The sequence below is a fragment of the Tasmannia lanceolata genome, unplaced genomic scaffold, assembly GCF_043159265.1.
Source record: "Tasmannia lanceolata isolate RefF3 unplaced genomic scaffold, GAP_Taslan_0.1 ptg000012l, whole genome shotgun sequence".
NCBI classification, from domain to species: Eukaryota; Viridiplantae; Streptophyta; class Magnoliopsida; order Canellales; family Winteraceae; genus Tasmannia; species Tasmannia lanceolata.
In genome coordinates, this window is record NW_027518689.1 from 25,109,436 (window position 1) to 25,131,851 (window position 22,416).

General features: G+C 39.4%; 1 protein-coding gene across 2 annotated transcripts; it reads left to right on the forward strand.

Moving 5' to 3' along the window:
• Positions 1-924: 924 nt before the first annotated feature.
• LOC143887133 (uncharacterized) lies at positions 925-10,125 on the forward strand. Of its 2 annotated transcripts, XM_077391238.1 has the most exons (5): positions 925-1,446; positions 6,817-6,900; positions 6,998-7,483; positions 7,578-9,746; positions 9,842-10,125. In XM_077391238.1, the coding sequence occupies exons 2-4, from the start codon at positions 6,893-6,895 to the stop codon at positions 7,801-7,803; spliced, it is 720 nt and encodes a 239-aa protein (XP_077247353.1). In that variant the 5' UTR covers positions 925-1,446; positions 6,817-6,892; the 3' UTR covers positions 7,804-9,746; positions 9,842-10,125. The 2 variants fall into 2 exon arrangements, with proteins under 2 accessions (XP_077247353.1, XP_077247352.1); XM_077391237.1 differs by lacking the exons at positions 925-1,446; positions 6,817-6,900; positions 6,998-7,483 and having other exon boundaries at positions 7,804-9,746.
• Positions 10,126-22,416: the final 12,291 nt, after the last annotated feature.

The window sequence follows — 22,416 nt, forward strand, 5'->3', positions numbered from 1 at the left end:
CATCTTAGGAAGCTTCCTTCCTAGGTGGTTATAAACCCTTAGATCCTCACCATTGAATGAAAAGGTGATTTTAACGGTTGAGATCATTTTTTCAAAGAAGATATTTTTGCAAATTTTTTTCCCCTGTTTTCTGCTTGGGCCGCCTCTTATAGAATAGTAGTTGTCCTAAATTTGCCAAGGGGGCTGTCCGAGAAGGTTTGGGGGAAGCAAATATATCATTTCTGTTTTTCTTCTTGAGCACCCCCCTGCTGGTTGAAGGGTATGAAAAATACATTAGAGGGGCTGTCTCGGAGGAAAAGGGGGGGTTCGAATATATCTTTTCCCTTGTATTTAAAAGCAAAACCCATTTTCGTAACAAAAAAAAAATTTGGCAAAGAAGAACCTCGGCCGTTTTTTTTTTTTTTTCCTTCTTCCCTTCTTCTCCGGCAACTCCCTCTTCTCCGGCCAGCTGCATCCCACCAGTCAGCACCACCACCCCTTTTCTTCTTCTCTTCTTCTTCTTCTTCTTCTTCTTCTTCTCCTTTTCTTCCAATCCGCCACCCCATCTTCTCCGGTGGGTTTGCCGGAATCCGGCGAGGTCCTCACAGCCACCACCACCTCTCTAAAACCCATCTCATTTTCACCTCAAACCCATCTACAACCTCCAATCGATTTTTCACCCAAACCCATCTCAATCTCCCTTTCCACCGTTTCTTACCCAAACCCATTTTCACCCACCTCCTTCTTCTCCGGTCGGATTCTCACCGGAATCCGGCTACAACCCCCATTAAAATCCTCCACTAAACCCATTCCACCACCATCTTCCACCTCAACCCCATATCTACTCTACCATTCATCCCCTCCCAAACCCATTTCATCTTTACTTCTCTGCAACCTTCATTTCCACCTCCATCATCATCTCTCAGCCACCCCTTTTTCATTACCTTTAAAATCCTTAAAACCTTTTTTTATCCCATTCTTCCCCCAACTCCGGCCGGCCATCGTACCCTTCCTCCCTCATTACCATCGTCATCATCCCCACCATCAACACCATTAGCACAAACCCACTTCAACCCTCATCAAAACCACCACCATCTTCTTATTCTTTTTCTTCCTTTTAATCTCCTTATTCTTTTCCTTTTCTTCTTCTCCTTCCCACCACCAGCCGATCCACCCACTTCCACCATTTTCATCTTCTTCCATCCTCTGTTTATTTAAAACCCCCATTACCCCAACCTTCAAAACCCATCATTCCTTAAATCCGATCAGATTCCCAAATCCGACCTCCAGCTTCATCTCGTTCTACCCCCATCTCCATTAACTACGGCCGGCCAACACCATCTTCTCCGGCCGGATTGCCGGAATCCGGTCTAGAAGGGCATCCGAGTGGCTTGCAGCAAGGCTCCAATTGGTTTACAAATTTCCGGTCAAGAGCTCAAGTCCTCATATTGATTTCTACTTCATCAGGTAATTCAATCTAAACCTCATTTTAGATTTATCTTCATGCTTGCAGGGACTGATTTACTTGATTGGATTACATCTTCTCGGTCCATGCATCTGAATTATACGGTTTCTAGCTTTGATTAGCATTTTGAGCTTAATGATCCATCTCTGTTTTCAAAGAGACTTAGTAATGGTCTGTGCAATGAATTGATGTGGGTTTCATGTTTTGAAACCAAGCAGTCCCTAAATGATAATATTCCTGCAATTTGGGTAATTTTCAGATGTTTCAATAAATTTGATGCAAGTATTTCCCCTCTAATGTTTCCATCTCATCTAGAAGTGCGCATTGAATGCTTGGAATTATTTTGTTGTTTTCTCATCTTGAAATCACATGTGGTCTCTCATATTTTACTTATTATTTTTTCAAATGAGACTATAAAGAGCATTGTCTGATAAGAGTTGTGGTACAGCACCAAATAGTTGTTTGGTTCGGCTGTGAGCTTAATTGAGCCCATTGTTAAGGTTTTGAAGGCAAAATCTCATGTAGAACTATATATCTCATGGTTTTGGGATGATGTCAGCCCATAAGAATAGTTTGTAATGTGATGTTGACGATATACAGGTTAGATGACAATTGGCAGCCTATGGTGCGGCTATAGTGGGTTGCTCAATGTGCATGCCTGCTGTAATTGCAGAAATGGTCAATCCATATATCAGCCTCTGTTTTAAATTGTTGAGCATACGAGGGCTGCATGGGAGCTACAAAGTATTCAATGTTTTTTGCAACGAAGAAATGTGATTGTAATGTTATGTCCTTAGATTTTAGGGATTTAATATTCGCAATATCATAATGCTCTCTTTGCATTGCTATCTATCCTTATTTTTCTACTTGAGTTGCCGACCTTGGTAGTGCCTCATCTCAATGGGTGTAATAAATTTGATTTGTTTAGGCCCAAATGCTCATGGCCCATATGCTCTGTCCTCGTCAATTAGATCTATGATCTGTACATGTTTCTCGATGTCAAATGCACAGGTGCGTTAGTTTTGAGTGTGTAGCACTCAATGAGGGATTAAACTAAAGAAGTAGTTATTTGTATTCTTGTCATGTGTTTAGATATACAAATGCTTTAGAATGAATTTAACCAGGTTACTTCTTGGTTCTTGGAAATTAAAGTAGTCGGAAGTTTGTTGTCAATCTTTAAATGATTCAAAAATTGGTTGCATGTTGACATATGCATATCTATTTCACCAGTGGACTTTGAAAGGTTATGCATATGTTCCGGGATTATGATCATTATTGTCTACTAGTAGGTGTGAATATCATGTAGGTGTATTCCCGTGAAGAGCTGACATTGGCAAATCCGATGCTCATAATTGGAGTCTGAGAGATCTCGCAGAGCAGCAGGGCGATGAAGGCGCTAGCCCAAGCCCATCTTTAGGGGACTCGCTCAATCCAAGTAGCGCTCCCCTCTTTTGTTTAGTAGGCCTACCCAACCTTTTGGATTTCTTTTAACCATTTTTTTTTAAAAAGAACCCTTCTCTGGGCAATGATAAGGTTACTTGGAGCCCGTCTTTGTGTTTTGTGGCTCACCGTTTTTTTTTGCACTTGAATCTGCACAAGTTGATGCCCCCTGTTATGCACCAAAATTTATAAAAATCAGAAATATCATTGCATGCATTTGTATAATTTGTTGAAAATTTAAGATTCTTCTTTTATGTTAAGTTTTGAGTTAGTTCTGAAGATGAATGGACTGTTCAGGTGAGACTATCTTGAAAGCTTATCATACTTATTTTTTATTTAAATAAATTGTTTAATTGAAGAAGGAAATCAGATGACTACTCTATTCGATGTTATCGACATGAGTACTGTTTGATTTCAAGGCGGTTTGTAGAAATATTATATGTGTATGAAGTCAGATGATTACTTTGGCATCATCTGATTTCGTTGGAGTCCCCGTATTGGGGTTTGTGGTTGGCTTTGAAGCGTTTAATATCATTTTTTTATTTCATTAGGCTACCCAGCGGCTGGTCTGGGCTAATTAATTTTATTTTAAATAAATTGTTTAATTGAAGAAGGAAATCAGATGACTACTCTATTCGATGTTATCGACATGAGTACTGTTTGATTTCAAGGCGGTTTGTAGAAATATTATATGTGTATGAAGTCAGATGATTACTTTGGCATCATCTGATTTCATTGGAGTCCCCGTATTGGGGTTTGTGGTTGGCTTTGAAGTGTTTGATATTGTTTTTACTTCATTAGGCTACCTAGCGGCTGGTCTGGGCTAATTAATGTTGTTTATCATGCTATGATTGCTATTATTACAGGTTGTGTACTCTTTAGTTATAAGTCTTTCTTTGCTTAGTGCTTGATTTGTTTATATAAGAATTGAATGGAAATTTGAGATTGCCTAGTGGCTCTTTTCTGCTCTCTTGGTGGACTAGCGCAGTCTTTTAGATTTCTTTAGATACTAGAGCCTGTACTAGGATGCATATTCTGTCTCATTAGGAATTCCTCCTTTGGAGGCGAGCCTCATGTTTTTAGTTTAACCTCAAGGAGGTTGCTTTGATTTTGATAAATGGTGTACCCATAAGAGGCATGCCTTGCCTCATTTAGAGAGCCTTTGAATCATTCGTTTGTGTGGTGATGTTATCGGGGGAGTCTTTGACTCATTTGATCTTTATTGATGTTATTAGGGAGTCATCTGTCTTGGCTTTGTAAGTAATTAGCCTTTAGAAGGCCTGCTTGGCCTCATTTGTAGAATCCTCTCTGAGGTTGCACCTCAATTTGTACCTCTGTTAATTAGAGACCAATTTGGTCACTTAGTTGTCTTAGCCTTGCTTACCCCTTGCGGGGGCAATGATAAGGTTACTTGGAGCCCATCTTTGTGTGTGTTTGGGAGACCCGCCCGGTCTCATTCTCTCGCTAGTTCTCCTCTTTGTGCGTCGTTTGGTTTTTGGGAGAACACCCTACTCGGCTTGGCTTCATACTCCTACCCTTATGGGGTACTGGGCGCACATTTGTTGCATCCTAGGGCTAAGTAGCTGTCCGGCCCGGCTGGGTGTTTTACCTCTGCCAAATGTTTCCTTTTCTTTTAGAGAGTCCTCGGCTCATTTATCCTTTTAGTGGGTATTGTTAGAGTCTTTGACTCGTATTCCCTTTCTTCTAGCGAGTCTTTGACTCATTTTTACCCCATTCTTGGTAGTGTTATTAGAGTCTCCGACTCATTTGTACTCCGTCCCTGGTGTCATTAGTTAGGAGTTTTTCCATTCGAGACTAACTCAGTCTTATTAGAGCCTTCCCTGCTTGGGATCTTAGATTATTTTTCTCTGTTCTTGGGGCACTTCTTCGCGTGTTGTGGTTCGTCTCTTTGAGGCGTTTGTTGCTTGTTCGGGATTTCCCCTTAGGATTTAGGGCTTTGCCCTAGTTTGTGGTTGTGCTTGCGTGTTCCCTTTAATATTGAAAGCATTTTAAGGTCCAAAAGTATTGGAATATTTGAAAACTCAAAAAAAAAACATTAGAAATATGAAACTCAAAAACATTTGAAAACTTTTAAAATATCAAAAACATTTGAAAAACATTAAAACCCTTAAATCATTTGAAGTGTTAGGTTTTAGTTAGGAGAGTTCGATTTTCGAACTACGTTGGCTTGATCCTCTTCCACGAGGTACGTAGTGCAGCTTGGGATTCTTATCCCAGGTCCAGCCAAACCTTTGTAAATAAATCTTTTAACCCTTTTAAAAATATATATATAAATCTTCCAAATAATTATTTTTCGAAAAGATCTTCCTCTAGAGTTAGGACTTTGTCCTAGATAGAGAGTTTTAGAGTTAGGAGTTTGTCTTGTGTTGTGTGGTTTGTTTGTGTTTGTGTTAGAGTTAGGGGTTTGTTACGCCTCCGTCCGGTCAGTTGGCGATTCACATTGCCGACTGATGACTAGGTCTAAGATGCGTTAGTGATCCCATTGTTTTTCTTAGGAAATACAGCCTAGTTACACATAGGTTGTAGGAACCACCTGCATTAGCTTAGGGCTAACCTGCATTTAGTTAGGACATATAGGGTGTCCTAAAATCTATAATTCACTGGAATTTAAATAATCGTACAAGAAGCTTTAAGAACTAGTCCGGTCTTTTAGATTGAGTCTAAGATAGAGGTCTAGGTGTCTTAGGCATCATAGTTTAGAATAGGTGCGAGGAACTACGTTGCCTTGATTCTCATGGAGGCGGGGATACGTAGGCTTCTTTGGATGAACATCAGACCATCCGAGGACTCGGGCTAAATCGTTTAGAGTCTTAGGATTTGTTGTGTTGTGTTATATTGTATATTTTGTTGTGTTTTCTTACTTTCTTGTGCAGACCTATACCTTTAGCTGTAGCATGCATGTGTTCGTCCACCAGAACTTAGACACTTGTTAGGCATGTCACTCATAACCTAGTTGTGATTAGGCTACACATCTTTTATCTTACTTTATGTGTATTTATTATTTCATCCCCGAGTCATGCATGATTAGGTAGACGTTCACTCAGGGATATTTGTTCCCATTTCACATGATTTTTACCCAAACTTCTTCGAAGTTAATGAAAAATGGCATAAGAGACCAAGTGTTCGCACTCGGGCGAATTGGGGGCGCTCTTCGGACCTTCTCCATTCGTCATCAAGCACGGACCTTTTGTATCTCTGGTTATCCATTGCAAACAGAGCATTTGTTTTGGTTCCATGGCGTGTCCATGGATGGCGACTCTGAGTTATTTTCAGATATATCTTGGTTTCGAGCTTGGCTCCGGATCAGGATGTATCTCTTTCATTTTTATATCGCCACTCATGCTATGCTGTGAAGGTGGCATCCGTTTTGAGAGTTCCTCGGTAGAGCTCTCCTTCACTTTGTGGAGATCTAGAGGATTGCAGGGACCCGTTCCCTCACTCGTCCTCGGATCGGGGTCCACAGTGAGATATCATTGGTTTAAACCACTAATATTTTATAACACAGTTGAGAAAACCTCTAAATTTTCAAATATCAATGGTTTGAATCAATAATTTCTCACAGATTATTGGTTTACAACCCTAAAGTTTGAACAATCAATTGTTTAAACCAATAATGTGTGAGATATCATTGGTTTAAACCACTAATATTTGATAACACAGTTGAGAAAACTTCTAAATTTTCAAATATCAATAGTTTAAATCAATAATTTCTCACAGATTATTGGTTTACAACCCTAAAGTTTGAACAATCAATTGTTTAAACCAATAATGTGTGAGATATCATTGGTTTAAATGCCTAATAATTTAGAACTCAGTTGAGAAAACCCCTCATTTTTCAAATATGAATGGTTTAAATCAATAATTCCTCACACATTATTTGTTTACACCCCATTCCATTGCTTCCTTTGTAGGGGCATAAACCACCATTCGACCGGTTCACTCCAAAGTACCATTCTATTGCATTGCACCAATACTAACCTCCCTTCCATGGAAAGGTATGTAGTTCCCTTTCCATTCTCATCTCTTTCCATTTTTAGTACATTTAAATTGCATTAAACAACTTCTAATCAGTGTTTAATTTTATCTTTACAGGAGAGAGGAACGAAGGGCTTCTTTTGTCTTACACATCGACGGCACTCTAAAGGATGTGCTATCATTTGAATACGTGGGCGGCAAGATGTTGCCTCTTATTGTTGGTCGGAGAGCAAAATATAGAGATTTTGATAATCTAATTCATAGCAAAATTGGGACCAATAGAAGTGACGTTTCTCTATTTATAAAGTGTCGATATGTTTTCGACCCATCTCATATCATCTTATATGATATTCGAGATGATAACGACCTTGATCTAGTAATGATGCTCTTTGATAGTACGGTCATTAACACTGTGAGCCTATATGTAACTAAAGAGTTCAGATTCGGAGGGAACAATTCTCCAGAGCCTACGATTCCTTCCTCATTTGCAGAGGCTTCGAGGCCGAATATTAGTACTGTCCCCGTGGTTCCTGCATCACCGATTGTAACGGCCGTTGGTCAAAAAGAGAAAAGAACGCTTGGCGGTATTCATACCATACATCGGTAAATTATAGTATTGAACGTTGGGTGCGATTAATATTCATTCCTTTCATTTGTAAATCAATTACTTTAACTTTAATTGGGTACCGATCTGCAGGTATGAAGTGGACTTGAATAAGGATTTTGAAGATCCCACTTTGAATGAGACCGACGCGATTGAGACCGACTTTGAGAAAAGCCAACCAGGCATAAACGATTGGGACTTCTGTAGGGATTTTGGAGGTGATATTCATGCTATTGATTTGGTTCGACCGAACGAAGGCAGTAATGACGACGATGAAGAGGACTTCGGTTATGATGAAGACGACTTCGGTTATGATTAAGAGGACTTCCGTTATGATGAAGAGGACTTCAGTGACGATGATGAATTGGGTCGTGAGTAGGAGGATGAACCTAGTAATTATGTAGGCGATGCTTTGGGAAATACCAATATAAGGCAGCCGATGGAAGCGGATGAAATGGTTATAGGGGGTGATGAAGTAAATGTGATCGTGGGACCTGAGGATTTCACGGTCGGGGCAATCTTCCGAAATCTTAAAGTCTTTTAGAAGAAAGTCACAGAGTACGCAATCCGGCATCGGTTTGTGTTTGTCCCACAAGAGACAAATCCCACAAAGTACGGCGTTAGATGCAAGGATCGTACATGCCCATGGCGTATCACAGGGACCACTTATACATATTATGTTAAGGTAAAAACATTTATCCCTCAGCACACATGCTCAAGCACAATGAAAGGGAACGATCATCCCATGGCCACAGCAAAGTGGGCTGCTGAGTGCTCTCTAGCCTTATTCGAAAGCCCAGAAGATGTTAGGGCTCCTATGATAAGACGGTACATCAAGGCCCACTGGAGTATAACAATGTCGTATCGAAAAGCCCACATGGCAAAGATGATCATACAGGAAATTATGTGTGGGAATGCCGAAGCGTCATATCGCATCCTGCCTGCATATGCTGATGAGTTGGTAAGAAGGAATCCTGGCACAGTAGTGCAGTTGTGCCGAACTCGAGAGCTGCGGCCAAGAGGGGATGATACATTTGGGCGTTTCTTTTGGTCATTTGGCCCTAGCATTAGTGCGTTCAACCGAACAGTTAAGCCCCTCGCCCTAATTGATGGGACCCATCTGCGGGGGAAATACAGGGGGACTCTACTAGCCGCAACTACGATAGATGGCAACAATGGGTTATTCCCACTGGCACTTGCAGTAGTCGAGGCCGAGACGTATGAAAGCTGGGTATGGTTTTTGCATTTGTTCCGTCAGAATTTCATTTCGGCAGGACGAGATGTCATCACGATTGGGTCTGACCGGATGAAGGGGTTGCCTAGAGCCGTAGCGGAAGCTCTCCCAAGGTCGTACCATTTCTATTGCATCCACCACCTCTGTGCCAACTTCCATGGAAAATTTAAGAGTGAAGATCTGCGGAAACTTTTTATGAATGCTGCATATTCCCTAAGGGAGGGTGCTTTTAAGGATGCGATGGAGAGTATTAAAACCATGAGTAAAAGCGCAGAGAAATGGATATCGGAGATTCCTAAACAAAATTGGGCCAGCTCTTATTTTGAAGGTTCTAGATATAACGTGCTGACAACTAACGCGGCTGAGAGCTTCAATGCACTTTTAAAGGGCGCAAGGGAGCTGCCTATTGCAGCACTTGTCGAACAGACAAGATGGAAATTATCTGACTTCTTTCAGTACCGTCAGAAGGCAGGTACGAAGTGGACGACTCGTTTGACCCCAAACGCGGAAGACTGGTTGGCCGAACAATGTATTCTAGCAGGTGCTTATATGGCGCACCAGTGTGGTTGGACCGTATATGAGGTGAAGTCCAAGTACCACGTTGATGAGGTGGACTTAGAAAAGAAAACATGTACGTGTCGTTTGTTTCAAACGATGGGAATGCCGTGCTCCCATGCAATAGCAGCCATGGGACTGGACCAACGAGACCCATACAGTTACTGCGGGGAATGGTATCATGCCGATACGTATCGGAGGACTTACGATGGAGCAATTTATCCCACGTTAGACCGATCGCAATGGCCGAAGTGTACCCATCCTTTGCCGTTGGTATTGCCGCCAAAATCAAGACGACAGCCAGGCCGATCGAAAAAAGTGAGAACGGAGAGAGGGATGCAAAGAGGAGTGCACCATAAGTGCGGTACTTGCGGTCAACTTGGACATAATAAGAGATCGTGCAAGAATCCGCCCATCGTAACTCCTCAGCCAAACGTGGTCCCAATCGGGTCTTCCGCACCAATGGAAAACCGGTATGTAATTTTTGAACTTCTGTTTACTCTTATATTATGATCCTCAATACAATTCGTGCCCCACCTTGAAACTATTTTACTAAATTTGATTGCAGGCCCGTCCTATCCCGCCCGCCTCCGTTCTTTTAAGTAGGATTCTTTTGTTCTATTTTTCGGATCATTTGAATTGAAGGGACTTGGATTTCGTTGATAGAAACTGTTTCGAGGGTCGTCATCTAATGCTTTATCGAAAAATTCTGGTCTAAGGACCAATGAAGCACTGCGCAATTCAGAAGTTTGGATTCATCTGAAGATTATGAAGTTATATGGGAATGGCCTAGAATTCCACTCTTTATGCGCGCCTGGGCCGACTCTCGGAATTCCGCACAATACATTCGGAATTCCGCACAATACATTCGGAATTCCGACACATTTTTTTTTATCATTTCGGTTACTGCGGAATTCCGCGTAACAAATTCGAAATTCCGGCCTCGGAATTCCGAGAAAATTCGCGGAATTCCGCAGTACAAAATTCGAATGTCGACGTTTGGGATATGGGTAATGCGGAATTCCGACAGTAATCGCGGAATTCCGAATTCGGAATTCCGATAATTTTTCGGAATTCCGCAATAAGGTTCCCACTACCATTTTTTTTTCCTTGTTTAATGTTTCCCCAAATTTCTCACTGATTATTGCCCACAATTTGCCATCTGATTTTTGGCCACGGATTCTGGGTTCAAAACTGATTATTGGTCACAAATTTATTACCGACTGAAGTAATCAACTTTCGGCTTACATTGGATCTCAAAATCTAAAACAAATTTATAGAGTAAAAACCATCATCCATGTATTTGATAAGATCCACATATAGAACAACAGAGATGTTTTCGTGTTGGAATGTGTACCACTTACATATCCGTGTAAAGCCTATCTTATTTACAACAGCATTTTCTGGTGGTTGGTAGAAAAAGACAAACCAAATACAATGTTGATATCAAAAACGATTCGGAATTCTTCCGAGCCTTTACCCACATATAAACATTACAAGGATATTTTTTCTTACAAGCCTACATTTCAAATGGAATTCAACCTCGCCAAGCCTGCCTGTTCATGAACTCCTACAAGTTCAGAACCGTGCCACACCGGCCTTCTAAGAAATCCTCAAACAATTGTCGTCTCATCAGCGCTATATCTGCCTGACTGAACTCAGGCGGAACGTCACGTGCGAGGCAATCCATCTCCTTAAGCACAAACAGCCCGCAATCATTGCTGCAAAACAACAACACATCATCGACCACGCTCTTCCACAATAAATTTAAACTTCCAAACTGATTTTAAGTGAACTTTATTACCTGTTGAGTTGTAAGGGCCTCTTCTCGACTTCCACCACTCTAAACTTGCTTACATCGAAGTCCCACATACTTATGTATAGCCGTTCAAGGTATCGTATCTATAAAACAATCCATACAAGCTAAGGATTTTATATACATTGAAATATAACCAAGGAAAGTGGGACCCGAACTCACCAATGGTATAACATCTCTATAGTAGATCTGCTCTCGCAAGGAGTTGAAGATGTAGAACTTCTCATCCACCATATCGAGGACCAGGAGAATCCAATGGTCAGGGACATGCAGCAGGAATAAGACTCTTTTTAGGGTATCCGGCGGGTAGTCGTTTAATTGTTTCACATACTTCATAAGACTATCTCCGCCAGTGTAGTCTTTGCTAGTTAGACAATCCTAAAAACATAATACAAGAGAAGTTAATGGAGTGACGAAAACAAATTCAAACCTTGTGAACAACCACCTATAAAAAATAACTTGTGATTGGGAATGAAAAACTATATATTCTTACATAGAGGAAGGTAGTAATGGCCACACAGGCTCTTTCTCCAGGCTTTCTTTTATTTTCGTCCCGAACGTTTAGATATTCGGCGTATACATTCATAATCTACGTAAAATAACATATAGAGATTTGAGACAAATATCGATGGTGAAAGAATTCAGCTGTAGCATAAATAACCAAATTATTTACCGGAGAACTTAACCACTCAATGGGGTTGTTAAGGATAAGCAAGTCCTCGGCACACAGGAAGTCGCCGTTGACCTGTATAACTCGTTCGCTGCAAAACACCTGATAGTTTAGGATTTACAAAGGGTAGATAACTATATTGGAAAAGGGCTTCAATCCAATTTACCTTGGGGGAAGCGCAAGAAGCTTTGGGAGCAACCGATGGCATTGCGGGTCTGCCACCAGCAATGCTTTATCATTGACCTTCTTAGTCCCGAAAGCCGTATACGGCGAAGTAGTGTATTTTGAAAGATGAAAGAAAGAACTAAAAGATCCCTTCACAAGGGTTACAAAAGATGTACAATTGAGAGCCTATGATCCAAATCCTAGAGTTGGTGATGAGAGGCACAATTGAAGCTTGATTCACTCTTTGATATTCAAATGAAGTTTAAGAGTGTTAGGATTGATAGTTTGTATGTTTAGAACACCCATATTTATAAGAAAAACAAAATATGACCGTTCAGTGGCATTACGGTAATTCCAGCAAAATTCCAAACGGCTCTTTTTCAGACCGTTGGAGTGTTCTCGGAGTTCCGAGAATAATTCTCGGAGTTCCAAGAATTCTCGGAGTTCCGAGAAAAAATCTCGGAGTTCCGAGAAGCCACACAGAAATTGGAAAAAGTCTACTGGACCATTTCTCGGAGTTCCGAGAATAATTCTCGGAGTTCCGAGAAAAACTCTCGGAGTTCCGAGAAGCCTATGCAGAGCAGATTTTCAATTCTGTTTTTGGGCTTCCAGTTCTCAACCAAGATGGGATTGCTATGAGGGTTCCAAGGTGTTGGAACTCCACAAATACAATCACTTGTTTATTTAGGGTGTGTGAGATTACTTTAATTATGCCTCTAAAAAACCTAATCTAGGTTTGGATCAATTACATTCTAAAAGACAAAAAATGGTCTTCAATATTAATTTCTTCATGTCTTCAAGTCTTCATGACTTCTTGCTTGATGACTTTGGCCTTCCAATTAGTGGTCCAATGTGGGCTTCTTGGCCTTCAATCCAAGCATCCTTGATCTTACTTTATCAAGATCTACAACTTAGACAAACAAACACATTAGTGATAAATGATCACTTGTGTATTGGAATCATCAAAACAAGATGGGAATGCCAAGGTAAAAACCATTGGGCTTACAATCTCCCCCTTTTTTATGATGACAAGCACAAGAGATTTACAAATCAAAGCATATACTCTTTTCACATTTTTCTTACACTAGAGACTTTACTCTAGATTCTTCTCCCCCTTTGTCATCAACAAAAAGAAGGGGTAAGAAAAACAAGGGTTTAAAATTTACAATTTTAAAGCTCCCCCTTTTTCAAAGAAAAATTCAATTTTAACTCCCCCTAGTTAAAATAATTTTACAATACAAGAGGGGTTATCAAAAAAAAACATACAAATGAAATATATTCAATTTTAAGTTCAAAAACCCCTAATCTACATAATATGAATATCATCATATGGGGGTTTTGGGAACCCAAGATTTCTTGGTCCCACATCTAGCCCTACTCTTGGATGCACATTGGAATTGGTAATGACCATTCATTCCACAAAAATGGCATCTAACAAGAGGGTTAGATACACTAGTCCTATCATGATAAGCATGTTGAGGTCTAAGACTAGTTTTACTTAGGATTATGTCAATAATTTTATTTCCATTTAGAAATCCATGTAAACATAATCTAAGTCTTTCATTTTCATTATGAAGATGGGATGTTTGAACTAAAAGCTCATTTCTTTCATCTTCATAAGAATTGGAGGAGCTTGCCATATTTTGAAATTTTAAAAGTTGGCAAGTTTTCTCATCCAAACTACCCTTAAGGGTATTAATCTCAAGTTTATGATTTTCAAGTTTAACTTGTTCTTGAGATATGGAAGAAGATAAATCACTTTTCAAAAATTCAAGTTTTTTTTCTAACTTTAAAATGGATTTTTTAAGAACTTTGTTTTTGGAAATTTGGGTATGCAAGGTTTCACATAATTCATCATAAGGTATGCTATCACTTTTACTACTAGATGAAGAATATGAGGGGTTAGAGTTTACCTCAACTTCATGGGTGAATGTCATGAAGCAAAGATCATCTTTTTTATTTTCTTCCCCTTCACTTGAGCTTTTGCCCGATGTGCTTAACGCATCCCAACCGGCGGCAAGAGCCTTATGCTTCTTCCAATCCTTCTTACCCTTGTACTTAGAGGAAGTTGATTTTAGAAGTGGACAATCCGGTCTTTTGTGTCCTATCTTCTTGCAATTGAAGCATCTTAAGGCTCCATCAACATCACTTTCTTCTTTCTTTTTCTTATCTTTCTTATGCTTCTTTCTCCACAAGCTCTTGAATCTTCGTAAAGCTTCTTCTTCGTCACTATCCGCTTCACTTGATGAGTCTTCCTTGGAAGCCTTGAGTGCTAGGGATCTAAATTCCCTCTCCTTCTCCTTTGGCTTCTTTTCCTCTTGTCGGCTAGTAAGGAGCATCTCATGGGTGATGAGAGATCCTACAAGCTCCTCTATGGTTAGCGTCTTGAGATTTTTTGACTCTTGGGTATCCCAAATAGTCTTGGCGGAATCAAAAAGAGCAACTCTATTAAACTCCTCGGTAGCTAAGGCACAAAACAAGGAATTTATTGCTTTGTAGTTCAAATTAGCTTGCCTTTTCTCTACCACATTCCATTCTTCAAAAGGTTTGGAAGGTACATTGTATCCATTTTCAACAATGTACCAAAGTTCCACATCTATCGAAAGAAGATAGATGCTCATCCTTGTTTTCCAATGTCCATAGTTTGATCCATTGAAGAAAGGAGGTCTAGTTGTGGAATGGCCTTCCGGAAGTTCGGTTCCAATTTGGTGTGCCATTTCACAATTAGAAGTTGCCAAATAAAATCTTTCCCTAGTTAGATTTTGAAATAACTTTCACAAAAATTTTAAAATCTTTTAAGAGCCAAGGCTCTGATACCAAGAGAAAATCCGATATAGGGGGTCCCAAGTTGAAATAGAAATGGCAACTATGAGGAGGGAGAATACGGTTGTTTAAGAAAACTAGAATTTACCAATTTGAAAACCTTAAACCGATTAAGAGATCAAAAACAATATTTAAGCATACAAGTTAAATCTAATGGTGCAATGCAAATGAAAGAGCAAAGAGATAGAAAGAGTGCACCCGAGATTTAAAGTGGTTCGGTCCTCAAACCCGAGGCCTACTCCACTCCACCAACCAAACCCGTTGATGGCTTCACTATTTGATCTTCTTAACCTTGGCGAAGATCGGTGCCAATTACAATTGCTTTAACCTTGGTGGCAATCCTCACCACGGAGAAAAAAGGGCTCCGCTTCTCCGAATACTCGCCCGAATACAAATCTTGAAAGATGAAAGAAAGAACTAAAAGATCCCTTCACAAGGGTTACAAAAGATGTACAATTGAGAGCCTATGATCCAAATCCTAGAGTTGGTGATGAGAGGCACAATTGAAGCTTGATTCACTCTTTGATATTCAAATGAAGTTTAAGAGTGTTAGGATTGATCGTTTGTATGTTTAGAACACCCATATTTATAGGAAAAACAAAATATGACCGTTCAGTGGCATTACGGTAATTCCAGCAAAATTCCAAACGGCTCTTTTTCAGACCGTTGGAGTGTTCTCGGAGTTCCGAGAAAAAATCTCGGAGTTTCGAGAAGCCACACAGAAATTGGAAAAAGTCTACTGGACCATTTCTCGGAGTTCCGAGAATATTCTCGGAGTTCCGAGAAAAACTCTCGGAGTTCCGAGAAGCCTATGCAGAGCAGATTTTCAATTCTGTTTTTGGGCTTCCAGTTCTCAACCAAGATGGGATTGCTATGAGGGTTCCAAGGTGTTGGAACTCCACAAATACAATCACTTGTTTATTTAGGGTGTGTGAGATTACTTTAATTATGCCTCTAAAAAACCTAATCTAGGTTTGGATCAATTACATTCTAAAAGACAAAAAATGGTCTTCAATATTAATTTCTTCATGTCTTCAAGTCTTCATGACTTCTTGCTTGATGACTTTGGCCTTCCAATTAGTGGTCCAATGTGGGCTTCTTGGCCTTCAATCCAAGCATCCTTGATCTTACTTTATCAAGATCTACAACTTAGACAAACAAACACATTAGTGATAAATGATCACTTGTGTATTGGAATCATCAAAACAAGATGGGAATGCCAAGGTAAAAACCATTGGGCTTACATTATTTACCGGAGAACTTAACCACTCAATGGGGTTGTTAAGGATAAGCAAGTCCTCGGCACACAGGAAGTCGCCGTTGACCTGTATAACTCGTTCGCTGCAAAACACCTGATAGTTTAGGATTTACAAAGGGTAGATAACTATATTGGAAAAGGGCTTCAATCCAATTTACCTTGGGGGAAGCGCAAGAAGCTTTGGGAGCAACCGATGGCATTGCGGGTCTGCCACCAGCAATGCTTTATCATTGACCTTCTTAGTCCCGAAAGCCGTATACGGCGAAGTAGTGTATTTAGAGGGTTTACTTTTCCTCAAACGCAGCCTCACTCCTCTCTCAATACTCCAAATCACTTTTGCCACAGGTTTCAGTGGACTGTCGGGGATGGAAATCACATTCCGTTTTATTTCCTCCTCCAACGAATCCTGGCTGGGGATGACTACCACTCCTCCGTCATCCCCTCCCATCATCTCCCCCTTTCCTTCATCCTGCGATTCGGCCTCCATTCCACCCGAGGCAATGATCCTCTTAAGCTCGACTATTTCATTTTCATGTCGTACTGACCTCCTTTCAAGGTCTCTAACCCTCTCCACTAACAAATCAAAGTCAGCCTTGCTTATAGACACATGGTCTTCCTTCACTTCCCTATCAACATCTCTTTTTCTCACTGTCCTCCCCTTAAAAGGTATGCTCCTCTGAAAATTGGAAATGGAAAATTATTAACATATCACTCAGAGAATGTACTATATAGTAATTGAATATAGACTTAAAATTCAGTACCTTACGTAACATATCACTCAGAGACGCTATCGTTTCTTTCTCTAAAATCCGAATGTCTTGGAGGCATTCCTCAACTGTTGGGGCGGTCGCAGAAGCTTCTTTCTTATAAATGTATCAACAATAGAGAAAATGTATCAACAATAGAGAAAATTTAGATAACTTGAATATAACGACCCGCAAGAAAGAGAGTCATTTTCGTTACCTCTCCCATCACAGTATCAGCCTCATCTGCCGTGAAAGATAGCAGGCCCTCTTCTCGAGGAAGAGGTAGTAGGCACCTCACAACCTGAAATCAAATAGTTAATCTCGGTTAGAAGAAGTGAGTACTAGGGGAGTACAGAAGCTCTAGGTCTAACCTGGGTCTTCTTTAACCTCACATCACGGATCTGTCTGATAAAGGCTGCATGGTCAGTTCGCCGTGTATCGATCCCTGTGATCCACTTTAATAGGCGTGGATGTGCATCTGGAGCTGAAGGTGCCCACAAGGTAGTATGCTCAAAGAGCCACACCTGGAATGAAGACAGACAGTCAGCCTTTAGAGAACAAAAAACCAAACTTACAAAAGAGTAATCATGTATATAATATATGTACTCTTCACCTGTAGCACAATAGCGCATCCGGTGATATATCCTGTCTTTCCGTTTTTTGAATATGAATCCAATGACTCTACCAGGAAGTCGTACACAGGGTATGCCCAAGCAATTCTTCCCACGGTCTCTGCTCCTAAGTAGGGGAAGAGGCAGGATTTTGTCCTGTGATTCACAGGGTCAGCTCGGGCAAAAAGCACACAGCAGCACAGAAGCAGCAACACATGTCTCACTGTTGCGTGGACCGATGCAATCTCATCCGATCTGGACTCCGCCCTTATAACATCTGCAATCTCACCAAATCTCGCCCAAGCACCGGAAAACCTCCAACCTTCGACCTCCTCTGTCGAATCCCAGTCCATTCGTATTCTATCTCCTACCAAGCTTAGGCTCAATGCCAATGCTAAATCCCTTACCTCAAAGGGGAGTAATATGCCACCTATTTGAAATGCCCTAGACTTGGGTATCCAAGATCGCACGAGGACGGTCAAAATTGCCTTGTGCAATTTCAGACCTTCCAAATTAAGCAAGGCCCCAAATGGGCCGCGCTCTAGCATATCGGTATGTGCTTTCCTCAAGTCAAGGGACCTGAAGAATTCGTCAAACTTAGAGGGGCAGCATCTCGACGTAGCATAAGACGCCTGCAAAACAAACCATTATTAGATATATACAACATTTAAAAAATACAAGGCTTAAAAGAATAACGGAGGCATTACCATGGTTTGATGAGATGATCACTAGGGGGAAAAGATGGAATCAAATCCACTAAATCAAATTTCCACCTGTTCAAACATAATGTGCTGAAAGAAAGTTAACAACTGATTTAAACCAAGTAATTTCTCAAATATTTCGGGTTTAAGATTTCTGATCAATTATTGGTTTAAACTATTGATTTTTCAAGAATTAGGGGTTTAAACCAATGCTTTATATCAAATATTGGTTTAAACCATTATTGTTCAAAAGTTAGGGGCTGCTTTTCGAAATAGAAGGGGTCTAGACAAATGATTTGTCAACCATTATTGATTTAAACCATTTATTATTTAAGATTTAGGGATTTAAACCAATGATTGGTCAGAAATTAGGGGTTTAAACCAATGCTTTATATCAAATATTGGTTTAAACCATTATTGTTCAAAAGTTAGGGGCTGCTTTTCGAAATAGAAGGGGTCTAAACAAATGATTTGTCAACCATTATTGATTTAAACCATTTATTATTTAAGATTTAGGGATTTAAACCAATGATTGGTCAGAAATTAGGAGTTTAAATCAATGCTTTATATCAAATATTGGTTTAAACCATTATTGTTCAAAACTTAGGGGCTGATTTCCGAAATAGAAGAGGTCTAAACAAATGATTTGTCAACCATTATTGACTTAAACCATTTATTATTCAAGATTTAGGGGTGTAAACCAATGATTGGTCAGAAATTAGGGGTTTAAACCAATGCTTTATATCAATTATTGGTTTAAACCATTATTGTTCAAAAGTTAGGGGCTGCTTTCCGAAATAGAAGGGGTCTACACAAATGATTTGTCAACCATTATTGATTTAAACCATTTATTATTCAAGATTTAGGGGTTTAAACCAATGATTGGTCAGAAATTAGGGGTTTAAACCAATGCTTTATATCAAATATTGGTTTAAACCATTATTGTTCAAAACTTAGGGGCTGATTTTCGAAATAGAAGGGGTCTAAACAAATGATTTGTTAACCATTATTGACTTAAACCATTTATTATTCAAGATTTAGGGGTGTAAACCAATGATTGGTCAGAAATTAGGGGTTTAAACCAATGCTTTATATCAATTATTGGTTTAAACCATTATTGTTCAAAAGTTAGGGGCTGCTTTCCGAAATAGAAGGGGTCTAAACAAATGATTTGTCAACCATTATTGATTTAAACCATTTATTATTCAAGATTTAGGGGTTTAAACCAATGATTGGTCAGAAATTAGGGGTTTAAACCAATGCTTTATATCAAATATTGGTTTAAACCATTATTGTTCAAAACTTAGGGGCTGATTTCCGAAATAGAAGGGGTCTAAACAAATGATTTGTCAATCATTATTGATTTAAACCATTTATTATTCAAGATTTAGGGGTTTAAACCAATGATTGCTCAGATATTAGGGGTTTAAACCAATGCTTTATATCAAATATTTGTTTAAACTATTATTGTTCAAAACTTAGGGGCTGATTTCAGAAATAGAAGGGGTCTAAACAAATGATTTGTCAAACATTATTGATTTAAACCATTTATTATTCAAGATTGTAGGGTTTAAACCAATGATTGGTCAGAAATTAGGGGTTTAAACCAATGCTTTATATCAAATATTGGTTTAAACCATTATTGTTCAAAACTTAGGGGCTTATTTCTTAAATGCAAGGGGTCTAAACCAATGATTTGTCAAAAAAATTTGATTTAAACCATTTATTATTCATGATTTAGGGGTTTAAACCAATAAGGTGGGAGAAATTATTGGTTTAAACCATATATTGTCAAAATATTTATGGTTTTCTCAACTAATTTTCAAAAAAATTGATGTTTTAACCAATGATTTACAAGAAATATTGGTTTAAACCATCATTTTTCAAAACTTAACAGCTGTTTTCCGAAATACAAGGGATACAACCTGTTTTCCGAAATAGAAGGAATTCAAACGAATGACTTTTCAATATTATTGGTTTAAACCATTTATTATTCAACATTTAAGGGTTTAAACCAATAATGTCTGACAATTATTGGTTTAAACCATATAGTTATGAAAAATTAGGGGTTCTGTAAACTGAATAGGGGTTTTAACAAAATATTTCTATCAAATTTTGGTTGAAACCTTTATATTTCAAAACTTAGGGGATTTCCAAAATATGGGTTCAAACAATTACGGGTTTAAACCAGACTTTAGGGCTATAAACCATACATTTCTAACAAATTAATGGTTCAAACAAAACTTTACGTCTTTAAACCATAAATTTGTTAACAAAATAGGGTTTTAAACCAAACTTTAGGTCTTTAAACCATAAATTTCTATAAAAAATAGGGTTTTAAACCAAACTTTAGGGCTTTAAACCATAGATTTGTAAAAATTAGGGGTTTTGAGAGAGAGAGAGAGTACTGATTTTCCCAAAACCCCTAAACTGATTTTCTCAAAACGCCTAATTTTTTGTTTCTAAACTGATATTCTCAAAACCCTAACTTAATATCTCAAAAACTAACTGAGAGGGAGAGACTACCAACCTGGGAGAGGACGTTCGCTTACAATCAGAGGCTACCGGAGAGAGAGGATGCCGTCGAGAGAGAGGATGCCGTCGAGAAAGAGGGCTGGAGAGAGGGAGAGAGAGAGGGGGTTCCGTCGACAGAGAGGGTACCGTCGAGAGAGAGAAACGCCGTCGAGAGAGTGCCGGAGAGACAACACCGACGGCCGGCGAGAGAGAGAGAGAGAGAGAGAAAGAGAGAGGTGAAAATAAAAAAGTCAAGTTTCTGAGGGTAAAATAAACGATTTTTACCTCAGGATAGATTTGTCTTAAAAATATCAAACCTGTCAAAGTCACTCTACTTTGGTTATTTACAACACTCCCCCCTTCACACGATTTTATCAAATGAAAGCCCTTTTTTTTGGTCATTTTCTCTATATATATTATGTTAAAATTTAAATGGCTAATGATATTGGAACAACCATGTTTTGATAATTGCACTAACTCATCTTGTCTTTTTATTTAACCATCGGTCAAAGTTTTATTACACTTAGGAGTGGGCCTGTAGCTCAATGATTGAGGCACTGTGTTTCTCAACCTTGAGGTTGCAGGTTCATCGAAGTTGATTACAGTTGGCCAATTCAAACAAAAAATACGAGTTTGTGCAATAAGGTGGTGTCAATAGTGGTAGCTTATTTACTTTGGACGATGATAGTTTCACGCCCCTACACTATGCATTCGCCCCCTTATAGCGTGAACAGTGGGGGCAACTTTAACGCTTTTTGACGTCAAATCACGTTACAAGAGGGTCGAATGGGTACTGGAGACGGGTGAAAATATCATCGCCCTTTACTTTTTATAGTTGTTCCTTTCTTCAAGGTTTTATATGGTGTAAGCCCGTGTAGTCCAGTATTATTCAAAAAGTACTGTACTGCTTACAGTGTTGGAGGGTCGAACGGTCCATTTGATGTGCCACAGTGCCCAAAATATCATTTTCGATGGTGCTAGCCCTACGATCTATGGACCCAAAAAACTCATTTTCATAGGATGGTCCTAGCCCTCCGATATACAGAGGATCAGCATATTTTGGAAACTTCTATGGATAAGAGGGTTGGGATCATCCTATAGAAAAAAAAATTTTGGGCACAGCCTATTTACATTGTGGCCCATCAAATGGACGGTTTGGATCATCCGAGGGTGTAAGTTGTACAGTAGATTTTGAAAAATACTGGACACTACTGGCTTACCCCATATAAAAATTGGGGGAATTGCTAGCCACTTTTAGGGAAAGACATTCCGCGCCCGATTTTTGCATGTGATGACAGTCATGTTGACTTTTTGGCAGATTTTGTCTTACTCATTTAAGGCATCTTGCATGGCTCTCGTCACATGCAAAAATCAGGCATGAAATGGCTTTCCGCAAAAGTGGCTAGCAAATCCCAAAAACTCGTTTTCTCACACCATAGCTGGAAAATTCGAAAAATGATTTTTTTTTTTTTTTTAGAATATTAGTCTCCCCGGTGTACACGACAGAATAAAGATTAGAAGAAAAAGAAAGATTTGAAGAGATGGTCAGCGAGTAGAGCATAAGATGGAGTAGAAAAAACAGGGAAAACAAAAAGGGCAGTGATAAATCGACCCCCTGCGGCTCCATTTGATCACCAGGAAACCCCTTTGTCAGTGTATCAATGACTAAAGAGGGGCTGTTGCACTCATGTCAGAAGAATTCAATGCCCCTAATTGCCACAAACACTGACATGGGGTGTTCATGGTGACCAAAAGAGGCGGATATATCACTCCCCATGATATATGGGGGTCGATTTATCACTCCCCAAACAAAAATTCCTTTTTAAACAGGAAAGTTTT

Excerpts from the sequence above, each read along its gene's own strand:
- LOC143887133 (XM_077391237.1), top strand. The coding sequence starts at position 8,209 with ATGAAAGGGAACGATCATCCCATGGCCACAGCAAAGTGGGCTGCTGAG. Across the intron at positions 9,747-9,841 it reads TCCGCACCAATGGAAAACCG|GCCCGTCCTATCCCGCCCGC; the intron begins GTATGTAATTTT and ends ATTTGATTGCAG.